Below are 14,413 nucleotides of genomic sequence, written 5' to 3'. Positions count from 1 at the left end.
ATAGTGGAGCCTATGCTCATCCATTTCAGAAGTACGTTTTTTTATTACTAAATGATATCCAGTACAACACAAAGCCAATGTGACATTTAATAGCTTTATTTTAAAATTCAAAAGTAATGTCAATGCAGCACAATTGTTCTTTTACATCAAAATAAACCAAAGGAACCCAAAGTCCACAATCTTGTTCAAGGAGGACACTTTTGATTACTTTTCTAGCGGGGCATAATTCAACAACTTTTCAATAAGATCCACATGAGACAGGAGCATCCTTCGACAGCAATATCGCTTCAGGCCCAGGGCGTCAAGTGCATCACTAATGAGGTGAGAGGGAAATGTTAGATATAAGTCAACATACTCCAAACAAAGTAGTGTGGCACCATCGGGCTATCACTGAGTTTACCATACACACTTTTTGAATAATTTAAGAGTGACCTCTACATAATAAATACTAAAAGAAGTTCCTGTAACCTATTTACATCATGGATACTAAGAAAAAACTTCAAATAACCACAATGGGATCTTTCTTACCCCTCAGTGTACTCTGCCTGGAGGAGGCCAAGGTACATTTCCCACTTGTTACCCACAATCTTTCCACATGTGAAGCACCGCACTGGGATGATCATTTTCAAGACACCTAGAGACATGCACATCGACCTCAATTTAAAACTTCAAAAACAGGACAACAAAGGAAAAATACACACTGGACACATGATTGGGTATGCACAATTTAAGATCAAGTGTAAGATCAGTCCATCAAGGAAAAGATGATAGTCAAGGTTGATACTGTTCATTTTAGTCTTAACTTAAAGGGCTCCTGTCATGAAATGGATGATTTTTAGTATGTTATTAATGAAAAAACATCAGCCAATATGGCCCCATGTGTTTTTTCACCACAAAACGTGATTTTGTCGTATACAGCTTTTTGTAACTCCCGCCATGAAAATCCTCTCGAGAGATTGGTTTTCGAGAAGAAGCAAGAAGTGACGTAAAGGACAACGGCGCCCCCAATGTGGACTCGTTTGTTTCCATTAGTTTTACCTCCAGGAAGGTAGCTCGTTGTTGCTTTGTGTTAGCCAAAATGCCGGCTCATTGCATTGCTGAACAATGCTTGAATACTCGGGAGAATGGATTTAGACTTCATAGGTTTGCAAGAGACCCGGTTCGTTGTGAAAAATGGATTGCACGGGTGCAGAGGACGAGAGCTTCGTGGGTTCCAAATAACAGGTAGGCAGTAATGCGCCCCGGCTCGACGGTGTTCAACAAGTACTGTGGCGGCTTTGAACATACCCCTAAAAGCAGCACGGCTTGGCTCCATTATATGCCACCACATCGAAAATCAGCTGAGGCGCCACGTTCGGCGGTCACTGCTTCTACGAAGGCTGCATGTTGGGCTTTGGGAACGGGGGCGGCTCTGAAGAACCCAGCCGAGAATGCCTCATTCAGCAGTGTGCGCACATTAAGCGCCCCGGCTCGACTGTGTTGCTCAGTACTGTGGTGTCTGTGAACACCACCCTAAAGCAGGACAGCTCGGCTCTGTCATAAACCACACCGGCAGGCTCATCCGCGATGGCTCATTTCCGCCGCGGAAATGGATCAGACGGGGATGCGGTTTGGGCGTGATCGCATATCATCTGAATATGGCTCGAACAATAGTGTAATATGGCCCAGAGGGCTCGAAACAAGTGTAATATTGCCCTGGTAACTTCACTCGGTTGTGTGGCGTTCTCCTTTTCGAAAAGAGGTTCCGTGTCAGAAGGGCCGCGTTTGTCTCCTATAGTTAGGGTGCACCACGTGTTTTCATTGGCGAATGTCCGGGTGACGTCACGGACAGAGGATGCACCCAATATGGCGACCATTTGGATATCGTAGAATGACACTTCTGCAACTTTGCGCATGGATGACGAGCTCTCCGCTCACATTTATTTTTTCGTATAGACATTGAAGTGAATAATGTTATATGTATTTTTCGTTGCAATATCTATTTTAGAATGTTTATATGGATGACACTTGGGCTTTAAGTACTATCATTACTTGTAGTAGTCTAGGTGATTAACTTTGCTTCAAATTACTGTATTTGGTGAGGTGTTTGTATAGACAATTATGTGCCAAGTCATTTTCAGCAACGAGGGACACTAAAAAAATGTTATATATACATATATATATTAAAATCAATTTAATTCACAGCGTCGCAACATGGTATTAATGAAAAAAAAGTATACTTCCCCACATTAAAGTTTAACAGTAATGCTGTAGGTGTATTATATGAGCCTAAATTACGTTACCATCTACACGTTTGGTACTAATCTCCACAGATATGTCTATCAATGGATACGTTTCTAAAGACGTCACCACCCTGATACCAATCGGATAAATTGACGATAGAAAAAAAACCTTCACGCTTCACCTATGTTCTCTGACCTCTATGACACACACGACGGCGTAATTGGAAACCTATTAATTGTTATTTGTAAATGTAAGGACGTACGTCGTAGACGAATGTACGGACAACGTCAGTATATATTTAGCACAAATCTCGAGGAGCAAAGGGTTCACTTCGGTCATCATACAAGTCGCGTTGTCTTGTTTCGATGTTTAACGACGTCAAAAATGTATTTGCTGGCTCTACGATATAAAAACGTAAATGTTAACATATTTACTAACGGTTGCATCTCAGCTCACGTTAGTCTAACAACAAATGCGCGTGGTTTAGAACGAACGTACTTAGCTTTCGCTGCTGGTTATAATCGCGTGAACATTAAAAAAAAAAAACTCGTTTATCTCACCCTTGGTAATCCAGTTGGAGTATGAGCAAAAAAGAAAATTAGTGACCGAAGAGCTACACTTAAATAGCAAGATACTACAGAAAATGTTTCACTTACAAACAAAATTCTACTTCCGAAGAAAATGACACAACTTCCGGTCTTTATCTTCTTCTGCTTCTACTTCCTCCTAATCTTGTGCTGTTCGCAACATTAGGTGAGGTGCATTACCGCTACCTACTTTTATAAAACGTATATAAACTGTGCCTTTTTTTTTACCACAAATAAATTACAACTAAATACAAACAAACATAACCATCTATTCAATAGAGTACATCCTAATCTTGATAACTCTTCATGTTCTTTTATGACGTTCATCCCAAACGTCTCATTTCAAACCCTCCATACCTCCTCGGTGATGTATTGCTGCTATCACCATGACACGATTTCTTTTGTTTTAAATTTATCTCCGCTGTTGCATTTACAACCGGTTTTTTTTCCCACGGACGCCGCCACACTTTTTTCCCCTTTCTTCTTTGCATGAATAACGCCCTGGGTCACGACTCACAATTAAAAATTGAATTAACTGACAATTGGGTGGCACGTCTGAGGCTAAGTGGTGCAAAAATGCAAAATCTGCATGAACTTTGGACTCAGTGAGAACAAAAACAGTACCTGTATGGAGTTGGTTCACTGCCTTTAATAAAGGTTACCATACAACCATTCTTTGTATACACTGGGGGGAAGAGGGTAGTAACCAAGATTTATATATATATATATATATATATATATAAATTATAACCATTATAGTCACCATAATACATCCCTTCTACCGCCTCTAACATCATTTTCATTTGATCAAAGATCATAGTTGACCATCACTAGTGCTATTACATTATTTATGAGGAATAATTTGCTACAGCACAACATCATGTGCTAACTGAGGAATCCTATCTGAATTATTGCATTTATACGCTGCTGTTATTAAGTTATTAAAAGATTTTTTTTTTTTTGGTACTGATTTGTACAATGTCAGGTGAAATTAGTTCTAGTTTTGGCATTGTGTTGTTTGGATGTGTTGGGAGTGTAGAATGCACTGATGTACACATTTATGATGACAAATATGTTGCAAACATTCATTTGCAAAGTGGTGGGTTTTTTTTTAACATGGGCATTATTGTGTGCATACACAATTGTGTGCATACACAATGCTGAGAACACATGCAAGGGTGTAATGTGTGCAGACATGAAATAATGACTCCTTGACTAATCCACTTCCTTTACATTAGTACTCTATATGTGCCTATCAATACTTAATTAATAAAGTACTGAAAACAAAGTTTGTCCTTGATGGAAAAGAGAGGAAGCAAAGCACAGCGGGATAAAGCCTGATTCAACTGCAGCTACTGAACTTGATACCGAACTACTAATGACTGGTCTGCCAGTCGACAAGTAAGTATTTACGGTAACAGTGAACATATTGATGCAGAACATTTGTGTTATACATGAAACGCTATTGATTTGTGACAAAAAATATCACTGCAAAACTGCTGCCGTTTTCACACAGTAATGCAAATATTCCAGCACCTCAGCATAAGTATTTTGTATTTGTACTTCGTTCAATGATTATTTAACATTGCATTTTTCCATGTCTGCTCTTGGATTTCATAGTCAAAAAAATCCTAGAATCGGTGATAAATTATATTATTTTCAGTCCAGAAGTACAATTTTCTAAAGTTCTTTTTAAATTGAACGTAGGTCATTTATAATGTAAATATTCTGGGTTTTTGTCAAGACTGGAACAAATAATATAAAGCAAAATAAAACCTCTCACAAAGTTTTGTCTTCTATGCTCAGCCCTAATGTCTAGTTTTAATAGATTGTAAATTCAAATGTCATGCATATGGTGTTTCTAATAAACCTTGCATTTTTTTAAGTTTACTAACCACCTACCCCCTGCAAAAAAGAGCAACTCCCCATTTTCAATATCAACCATAAGGATTTGTGAACCAATTTTAAATGGAGCTACTTTTTGAGATTCTGCGTTTAATTTCTTCTTGCTAATAGCATCGCCCCCACCAAAATGGCCCCAAGTGCAATGACAGCACCAGTGATGAGGAAAGGTTTTAGGTGCTCCAGAGAGTCTGTGCAGCTGGCCGCAGCCCCGTCTCCAGTGTTGCCTTCTGCTGCCTCATCCTGGGGAGGAGGAATCTCTGGATCTGGCGTCGTGGGGGCAGGTTCGGCTTTACGTGGGGCTGCCGGCTCCCTTTTCTCTGCTTTCGACAGCCCTTTGGGCAAAGGACCTGACTTGGCCTTGGCTTCCATGGATTCTGGGACGGAGGTGCGGTGTAGTCGGGTGGAGGCTTTAGAAGGTCAGCGCTGTGCTGCTTTACTAAGAAAAAAAAATTAAAGCAAACAGGTTAGATCATCCCGAGAAACTTCACACCATATCTCATGAATGAGGAGACACAACAATATGCAAATAAAACTTTTAAATCCTAATCATTCTGTAGGATTAGCAGCTGTGCCATGAGGGCCTTAAACATGACCTTGAAGAACCATAACAGTGAAGCTGAATACGTTCTTCGTATTTTGGTCAAAGCAGCTGTGACATAATCCTTTAGAAAAAATGTGTCACTATGGCCTTTTCTAAATCCAGCTTGCTTTATATTACTGAATACTACCGCAGTTCTGCAGAGACTATTCCTCATCTCTGGCGGAGTATTTATATGTTAGAATATGATCGAATCTAATCTACAGTGCAGTTCAGATTTCTGCATTTCTTAGATATCAAACTCCATGAGTCATGGGGCCTGCACAGTAAACGGATGACAAGATGGAGGTGGACAAATATGCACTGCTTGGGTGTCAGTAAAGTTACAAACAGCCCGGTGAACAAACGTCAATACATGTCTCCAAATGAACAACATTTGTCAATACAGATTTAGACATTTTGCAAAAACATATATAAACGCTGCCGTTCAATGACTGACAAAATGGGGTGCATACCAATCGTGCAGGTTCCCAGCAATTACTAGAAGGATGAACGACGGGAGGATCACAGCAGTCACCGGATTTCACAATGCCCTTAACATAGCAAAATGAGATAACGCAGAGATGGAGGGCACTGAAGACAGGAGGGAGGAGGATGAGAGAGGCTGGGATGTACCATCTGCCGCACAACATAGGGGGAGGCTATTCTTTGCTTTGATCCACTCTTTTGCTTACCTCTTCTTAAATTTCACAATTTTTCAATGTTGTCAGCGGTCCTTATTCAAGGAGCAATATTTACCTGCAGACAAAAGCTATTCTTTCGTACAATTATTATGCTTGACACTGAAGGTTGTGTTTAAAAACCATTATATGACAATGCTTGCAGTTGGTCCTTCCGATTTTTAACATCATAAAAACGATTCCAGTATCACAAGTCCATTTAAAAGATATGAAAGAAGAATTTAATCACGCTTTTCTGGTGAAAGAATATTTGTAGATCCAACTGAAATGGAGCTTGGAAGTCCTTCATTTCAGCACAACGTGCAGCCTTCGACCACAAAAACGAGACTGTAGTCACGAAGTGTGCACGTGAAACCTATAAGGAGAAAAACGTGCCCATTTAGTCGATGTCTTCGTAAAATGTTGTTGTTGCGGCTCTGTGTGGCTTTATTTGAAGAAGGCAAACAATTACGTTTGTTTTCGTATGTTTATGTGATGACTTTGCCACTGGGAGGGACCCACGCCCAGTAGACGTCGCATCAAAGAAGAATTATTTGTGTCAAGAGAAGCTCTGAGTAGGTTTCCAGTTTGACACAAAACCTTCCATTTTCAGTTAACGTTGGGGTGCATTTCTTCAATAAAATATTTCCAAAAATCAGGGAACTTGGTGTGTTTTGATGATGATTTCTTTAAGTAAAATCGCAAACGTTTGAATATTTGCTCAGATTGACTGGCGAGCTACCGGGGAAGGTACTATCGTGCCCAGGCTGTGGCATCTTTGGAGCAGTAGCCGACTTCTTGCAAGTCTTCGCCAGGCACCAGTGGCGCTCTGCAGCGACGTAGCTCCGTTTAAGAAGCCAGTCAAGTATGCGCAGCGCAAACGCGGAAGGGGTATTGCCATTTAGTCCTGATTTGTACCGCGGGATGGTCCCGCTTGTGGCGGAATTGCCTCTGTGGTTGCTTCGGGAGTTGCCTGCTAGCACACGCCGCTGACGACAACGTGACTCGGGCTCATCCTTTGCGAGGGTCTCTGCTACGGAAATTTGCAATTTTCACCCCAACCGCCGCCTCCAGTGACAGCTGCTCGGTTGCCGAAAAACATTTCAGCGAGGCGTTTACGGACTTTCCCCTCGCGCATCTTCAAGCCGGTGTCAGGGGAGAACCAGTCCGACGAGGTTTGTCTGCCAACGGGAGGGGGCGGGGGGGATATGGGCAAGCAAGCGGAACCGATGCAGTGGTTCGTGGAAAGGCGTCGTCAAAATTCAGGTGAGAAACACTTAAGCACATTTGCATTTGCACACTCTGGGCTTTCACTTGGACCCCCTCATTTTTATTTTTTATTTTTTTGCGTGTTGCTTTTGGACACATAGGTAGGCCACATCACCCTAGCTGCCGGGCCCGCAGGATGTTCTCATTAGGACTGCAACGGTGATGCTTCAGCTCTTATACACGTGGTGCGTGAATGCCGACACATAAATGAGGGGATCGCAGAAGTCACTCTGTTTGGAGGCCAAATGCTTTTACCTGAGATCTTCTCCTCAATGGCACGCTTTGCAGACATTTATAATTCAAACTTGAGCTGGATATGACATGCTGTGGAGAATGTGACACCTGTGCCACACTAAAAGATACTAGTGTGTGCCACAAAGAACTGCAGTTCGAGAAAGAATGAGGGGCAACTGTGAATGGCTCATTATTTCACATTAAGTGGTTTGTTTCTACAGGCAAGTTTATATCCATTTAGCCATTATGTTTGTAATGAGAACACATTCACAGAGAATTGACTTGTTTCTGCCATACGTTTTTTGTTTTGTTTTGTCTTAGATTAGATTTCTCTAACAAGCTTCCTATTGTCCACGGTAGACAAGATGAAAACTACAAATTTTACATTCTCATGCATCAAAAACAAGCTTCATATTAGCACATACAAATGTGCAAGGTCATTTGGGCATCCAATAACCAATAAAAAAAAACCTCCAGGAGGATTGTTTACAACATCAGATGAGAATAAGAAGCTTCTTTTTGCATGAAAATGTGTACGGTTTGTCAAATAAACTGTTGCGCTATTATAATCAAGGGTTGACCTTTTCAAATCAATGCTTTAAACCAATGAAGCAATATCGAGTGTTTAGCATATTTGATGTCCTGAAGCTGGTCACGGTCATTTAATTCAGAATCAACTGTGTGTATGTGTGTACAATGCTGTACCCATTGGCTTCAATCTTTGAGGAAACTGAACATCCCCAGGGTGTTTTTACAAATAAGACAGTGTGTTTGACAAAGTTACTACCTCTTTTTTTATGCCCTGAGGCAACTGTTCTCTCTTTGCCATTCTTTTGACTTAAAAACGAGTAACACATACACTGGTGGGAAAGTGTTTGAATCATTCCTAATTTTTCCCTTTTTTGCATGATTGTCACACTTAGATATTTCCCATTATAAAATACTTAAATGTTAGTCAAAGACAACACCAGTTGCATAAAATTTCTGTAGATCTCAAACTGATGTCTAGCTTAGAGGATGTTTTGGGACACTTCACTTTTTCAAGCAGGTTTTATTTAAGTTATAGCTTAATTGAGAGCAGGTGTGCGATATATATAAATATATATATATATATATATATATATAAACACACACACACACCCCCAGTGAGGAAAATAAGTATTTGAACAACCTGCAATTAATTAATTAAGTTGTTCGGCATCCGGGACTAACAGCCTCCGCTGCCTGGAAGCTCGCCTCGTGGCCCGCCGCCGGGGCTCACTCGTCAGACTCCACGTCATTCCTGTCCGAAGAACCATCCGCGACTGCTGGCCCGGAGCTCCGGGGGCCTTTGTTTAGGTACTTATGTCCTGCACGTAGTCCTCCGAGTAGTCAGACTCCACGTCATTCCGCCCGACAAACCATCCGAATATTCAACATTTACAGCCACAGGGTCAAATCTGTATGGAAGTATTCCTCCGCCTTCCTGATCAACCGATGCTGCTATTTCTTCATCAGATGAGGATAAATCTGAGAAATCAGCGCTGGGCATAAATGTTGTCCCATATAATGAAGCCTTTGTTGCGGCACGGTACATGTCACATCTGTGCACGTAGGTCATGTGACTCTCGAAAATGGCTGTGCCCCTGAAAATTCGTTATTGTTGATAAAAATCTTCTCAAAACACTATTAAATGAGAGAGGATTTAACAGCACATTGTCAAAATAGGGGACATATTACATGACCTATTGGATACACTCTTCATGCAAAGCACTGGATTTCCCCTTTAAGGTTGCTCATGACCATTTGGATGACGCGGAGGAGTCATAGAAGAAACTTTGTGTCATGAGATGAGACCAATTTAGAACTTTTTTGTCTTAATTCCACTTGCCGTGTTTGGAGAAGGAAGACTGAGGAATACCATCCCAAAAACACCATCCCTAATGTGAATCATGGAGATTTTTCTGTACGTGGGAAAAGATAACAGCACTGGATGAAGGAGAGGATGACTAGGGCCATGTATTTCAAGATTTTGGGGAACAAACCTCCTTCCCTCAGTTAGAGGATTGAAGAGGGGTCTTTGCTGGGTCTGCAAACATGACAATGACCCGACGCACACAATCAGGATAACCAAGGAGTGACTCCATAAGAAGCATATCAAGGTTCTGGAGTGACCTAGCCAGTCTCCAGACCTAAACCCAATAGAAAATCTTTGGCAGTAGTTCAAACTCTGTCTTTCTCGGTGACAATTCAGAAACCTGTCTGAGCTCGAAAAGATATGAGTGGAGGAATGGGCCAAAATCCCTGCTGCAGTATGTGCAAACTGAAAAACTACAGGAAACGTTTGTCCTCAGCAATTACAAACAAAGGATACTGTACCAAATATTAACAGATTTTCACAGGTGTTTAAATATTTATTTGCAATGGTAACATAGAAATAAATTATTTAAAAATCATACATTATTTCTGGATTAATTTTTTAGATTGTCTCTCACAGTGGACTAACCCTAACATAAAAATTCAGACCCCTCCATGATTTCAAAGGGGAGAATTTGCAAAATCACACAGTGTTCAAATACTTATTTTCCTCATATATTTGTTGATGTGTGCAATGGTGTGTGTGTGTGTATAACATATATACACGCGCGCGCGCACACACACATTCCCATTTAAATGGATTTCATGAGATTGCTGGTTTAGTTTTCTAAACTACATTCCCATTCAAACATTCTAAGGATATGGGAAACTAAAGAGAGGGGAGGATTTATTGCTCCACTTGCAGTATAGTTTGTTAATCCAAAGCTTTACAAGTGAAGCTTTAATTGTGAAGTTGGTCTGCAAAATTTACAGCAACTCAGTCTTCCTAACAAAACTCTTGATACTGGTTGTTGATGAGCAGTTTAATCTACAAAATTGGAAATTCCAGCAAATGCACATGACCATACCAATTTGTTAATATCATGCTATGTTGGACCCAAATGGCTGTCTGTTATTGTGTTAAAGGAAATGTAGCTTTTGCTCTACTTGATAAATGGACATTCATACTCTCTTCTGTTGTTCCAAACATTCATGTTATCAATCAGCTACCTGCCCATCCATCCATCCATCCATCCATCCATCCATCCATCCATCCATCCATCCATCCATTATCTGAGCTGCTTATCCTCACAATGGTCGCAGGCAGGAGGTGCAGTACACCCTGAACTGGTTCCTAGCTGCGGTTCCCAAACTTTATTTTGCAGCGCCCCACTTTTGGAGATGAAATTATTTGCACCCCCCCCCCCAAGTTACAATTACAGTTTTTTCTATAAATACAAAAATAGGGTTAGCTTCCAATAATCACTGCAGTGGTCACATTAACAGTTGAAAATTTACACTGGAGACTTTATCAAGACACCAAGACAAAACAAAAATGTTTTTTTTCCTCCTTTCTGCTAAATTTATCGCGTCTCATTTCATTTAATGAAATTTCAGTGGGTGGTATGGGCCTGTGTACTCCAATCACTCACATTTGAAATATCTACAGGTGTGGTCAGTCATGTCTGCAGATATAAAGTTATGGGTGTGGTCCACCAGTCATGCACGCAGATATAAAGTTTCAGGTGTGTGTACTATTTGTAATTATGAGTGTACCCCCTCAGGAGTGGAGGGGGGGGGGTGTCAGGTATAGTAGGAAGTAGAAGTACGCTGAGCAGCATCTCGTTGTTAGAGAGCGTGTGCTTCCGTGTTTAAAAAAAAAAAAAAGACGTCAGACTATGGGTCACTACACTGGATCGGTTTTCATGTGCACTGAATATGCGACAAGTGCACAATTGTGCGGTGGTGCAACTTAGAGTGAACACTGTCAAGACTACACAAAATAATATAATATAATAACAATACTAATTAAATATCTTTGTTTCTGCTCATAAATTTTACATGCGTGATTTTTCATGCTCAACTGCACGTTTGCGAGTGCGATGACGGGTGGGTGCACATGAGCCCGTCAAGTCACAGTGACTGGTACTCTATAGTGATATTAGCTCAATGTGCTCTGTGTAACTTAATCATGAAAAGTGTTCATGACCTGTGCCGCCCCTGTCATAATGCTGTGCCCCCCTCCTCCTTTGAAAACCACTGGGTTAATGGAACAGAAAATTACATAAAAGCACTCGCGCATTGGGACGGATGTTTGTTTCTCAGCTATGGATCCGAAGGGCTCAATAATTGGTTCGTATGTCTTAAGGATCTGATTGTATGAGCGGACATACAATTTTTCGCGCTACGATACGAGCTGTGCTACACTTTTGTTCTTTCCGTACAAGTGAGGCACAAATGTGTGTGACCCCACAGCACTCAGTGGGTCTTTTAGAATCTGATTTCATGTGGTACTGGAGCCAACTCACAATTAGCTTCATTTCAATTAAATTATATTAAATATTATTAAACATTTGTTAATCATGTTTAATTAACTGATTGCAAAAAAAAATAAAATTGGGTGCAGTCATATTGTAGACACATTTTTTTGTATCTTACCAGATACATAGCTTCACATAGTTTTTGGTTGTCTACTGCAGACTGGTTGGCAGTTCATGTTTGCGTCCCAGCCCTGGCATGCATCCATATACACAAACAGGCACATGCAAACACTAATAAATCAACTGAAACACAAGAAAATAGAGAGGAAGGAGGTGAAAAGGATTGAGTGGGTGGTGGTAGGAGAAAAAGATGGAGAAAGAGGCAGAGGGAGAGTAGGAGTGAGTGGCACATGGTTTTCAGTCTAAAAAAAGATGAGCAGTGGTGAACCAAAATCTGTCTTTGTTCGATAAGGAAGAGCAAGGCAAGAGGACAAAATGTAGGTTTCCTCTGCACTGAAAATGGTGCAGATGCACTTGCTTGTTTCCATGCTCACAAATGTCCTCTAAAATATGAATAGTGAATGAGTGTGTGGGTAGGAAGGAGAAGGAGAGAGAGCATTAGGATGGGGAAGAGTGAAGACTGGGAGGGAGAACTTTCATTTGGATGGACAGCATCCTGCTGTCTTGTGACAGGTTGTGCAGAGACAGACTGATTAGAAACAGCGGGAGAAGAAATGTGGATGTGACAAAAGCTGGAAAGACTCTTAACACAGTGTTATGCTCACCAAAGCAGAGTGAAAGTGAACATAGAGGAGATTGAGATTGGAGCTGTTAACCATCATTCCAGTTCAGTGTGACCTCACCACTCAAATTAGACATATATATATTACCTCACCGCATGCACGGAGATGTGACTCAGTGCCCAGGCCCCACAAAGTCTTTTAAATTAGTGAATGGTAAAGACCAGGTTCAAGGTTCTTACAACTATATGTTATCTAAAGATCTTGATACGTTCGGATCTAGAATGACGTACTCTCCAGGCAGCAGTTTGGATAATTCTGACCTTAAATAAAATTACAATAGGCCATTTCAGTTCAGGGGTCAGCCTTATATTTGTGCTCACCATTATTGGGATACATTAAGTTTAAATACTAAATGTGGAATATATTGTGAAGAAAATGTATCAAGTCAAACATTTTCTATCGTACGTCTGTTTGATACTAAAGAGTAACATGATAAATTATTTTATGGACGGATAAATAAATTCGTTTTTGAGCAATTTGCCCAAAAAGTATGTTACGGTGCAATGAAGCCTTTAAGGAAAAGAACACCCTGCCAATAGTCAAGCATGGCGCAGGATCCATAATGTTGTGGGACTGCTATGTCTGGTACTGGAAGCTTTGACTGTATCACAGGTGTCATTAAATAAATAAGTTATGAAGACATTTTAAAGGAAAATGTCTTACTCAGTGCATGAAAACCTGGTTACTGGATCCTCCAGCAAGACAAAGACCCAAAGCACACATCCAAAACACACAGAAACTGTAGAAAAGGTGGGAAAAAAATATTTTAAAACGGCCAGCATTGAGTCCTGATCGCTATCCAGTTGTAAAATTCTTTGAGAGAACTGTAATTGGCCATTGGGAGAAAAGAACCCTGTAAATGTTCAAGAGGTTGATCAAACTGCAAAGGAAGAGTGGGAGAAAATAACACCCAAAAACTGCGACAAGGTCATTGATGGCCAGTAGATACTGTATATTTGGACGCTCTCATCCCTACCAAAGGGTGTATAACCAAATATTAAAAAGGGTTGTCAATATTGTATTTTTTTCCCATTAGAATCGCAATGTCTAAGTTGTGCGTCCAATCCATCCCATTTTCTGTACCGCTTATCCTCACTTTTCTTGAGAAATTATTTTGGACCGCTAGTTAAAACGTCCTGATATAAGTTTGGTTGTGCAAAAAAAAAAAAAAAATGACGGTGTGCCAGTAATTGTGAGAACTGTACCCATCATCCATCCATCCATCCATCCATGTCACATTCTATCTATTGTTGGTCGGGTAAACATAAGAATACAAATAAACTTTTCACTGGTGTCCTCCTTTTTTAGTTCATCTTATTACGAGACCTGCAAAAAAGTGAAATGCTGAAAAGGTGAAAGAAAAACCAAAGAACTAAAAATAAAAACAGGGAGGCAACTTGCGCAAGTGAGATTCGTTACTGTTGAGCCACTTTGTCTTGTGCTTGTTGTTGCCTCACTTGCATTTGGGCTCAAAATTCTTGTTCGACCACATTTTTCCCGCAATTTTAGACTGAATGTCAATTTGACGGCAAAATAGTTGAAGTTCTAATCACTCATTGCATTTTTCATTCTCAACATGCATCATTACAGTAGATTTTTTTTTTAAGCCAATTACTCTTTTATAAATACAAATTAGTATATTTCAGCATTTTTTCTTACTGATACCTTGAATGTTCTGACACAAGTCAAACAGTCAAAATTAAAATTTGTGTATTATGCAGAAAAGAATAGCCTTCAGTCTTCCTGCATTGTTTGTGTTGGTGGAGCAGTATTTACATCATTCATCAGTTCGACTTGATATTTACATTTCCTCAGTGAC

At 40.4% G+C, this 14,413-nt stretch overlaps 2 protein-coding genes and 1 long non-coding RNA gene across 7 annotated transcripts in view; 1 reads left to right on the top strand and 2 right to left on the bottom strand.

Moving 5' to 3' along the window:
* Nucleotides 1-80: 80 nt before the first annotated feature.
* polr2l (RNA polymerase II, I and III subunit L) lies at nt 81-2,992 on the bottom strand. Of its 3 annotated transcripts, none has more exons than XM_061815451.1 (3): nt 2,880-2,992; nt 529-634; nt 81-313 (listed from the first exon to the last, which is right to left on the bottom strand). In XM_061815451.1, exons 2-3 carry the CDS (start codon nt 621-623, stop codon nt 205-207), a joined length of 204 nt encoding a protein of 67 aa, XP_061671435.1. In that variant the 5' UTR covers nt 624-634; nt 2,880-2,992; the 3' UTR covers nt 81-204. The 3 variants fall into 3 exon arrangements, with proteins under 3 accessions (XP_061671435.1, XP_061671434.1, XP_061671433.1); XM_061815450.1 differs by having other exon boundaries at nt 2,784-2,940; XM_061815449.1 differs by lacking the exon at nt 2,880-2,992 and adding an exon at nt 1,288-2,032.
* Nucleotides 2,993-4,347: 1,355 nt separating this feature from the next.
* On the bottom strand, nt 4,348-6,455 carry LOC133498507 (uncharacterized). The gene is made up of 3 exons (XR_009794335.1): nt 5,988-6,455; nt 5,769-5,886; nt 4,348-5,151 (listed from the first exon to the last, which is right to left on the bottom strand). It is a non-coding gene; the product is annotated as an uncharacterized LOC133498507 (long non-coding RNA).
* Nucleotides 6,456-6,715: 260 nt separating this feature from the next.
* The window catches only part of dagla (diacylglycerol lipase, alpha), a 62,287-nt gene continuing 54,589 nt past the window's right edge, over nt 6,716-14,413 (top strand). For 2 of the 3 annotated variants that reach the window (XM_061815443.1, XM_061815441.1), the window contains exons 1-2: nt 6,716-7,238; nt 7,343-7,426. The gene's annotated coding sequence lies outside the window, so the exon portion shown is untranslated. The remainder of the gene's footprint in view (nt 7,239-7,342; nt 7,427-14,413) is intronic. The other variant, XM_061815442.1, reaches the window with a different exon arrangement.

The sequence above is a fragment of the Syngnathoides biaculeatus genome, chromosome 3 (assembly GCF_019802595.1).
Source record: "Syngnathoides biaculeatus isolate LvHL_M chromosome 3, ASM1980259v1, whole genome shotgun sequence".
Taxonomy (NCBI): domain Eukaryota; kingdom Metazoa; phylum Chordata; class Actinopteri; order Syngnathiformes; family Syngnathidae; genus Syngnathoides; species Syngnathoides biaculeatus.
Note: the sequence above shows the minus strand (reverse complement) of the source record. Positions and strands in the feature narration are given on the sequence as shown.

Coding starts and splice junctions, on each gene's coding strand:
- polr2l (XM_061815449.1), bottom strand. CDS start 1,330: ATGTGGTGGCATATAATGGAGCCAAGCCGTGCTGCTTTTAGGG. Junction 635..1,287: donor AAGCCGTGCTGCTTTTAGGG/GTATGTTCAAAG, acceptor GCATGTCTCTAG/GTGTCTTGAAAATGATCATC. Junction 314..528: donor CAGGCAGAGTACACTGAGGG/GTAAGAAAGATC, acceptor TCACCTCATTAG/TGATGCACTTGACGCCCTGG.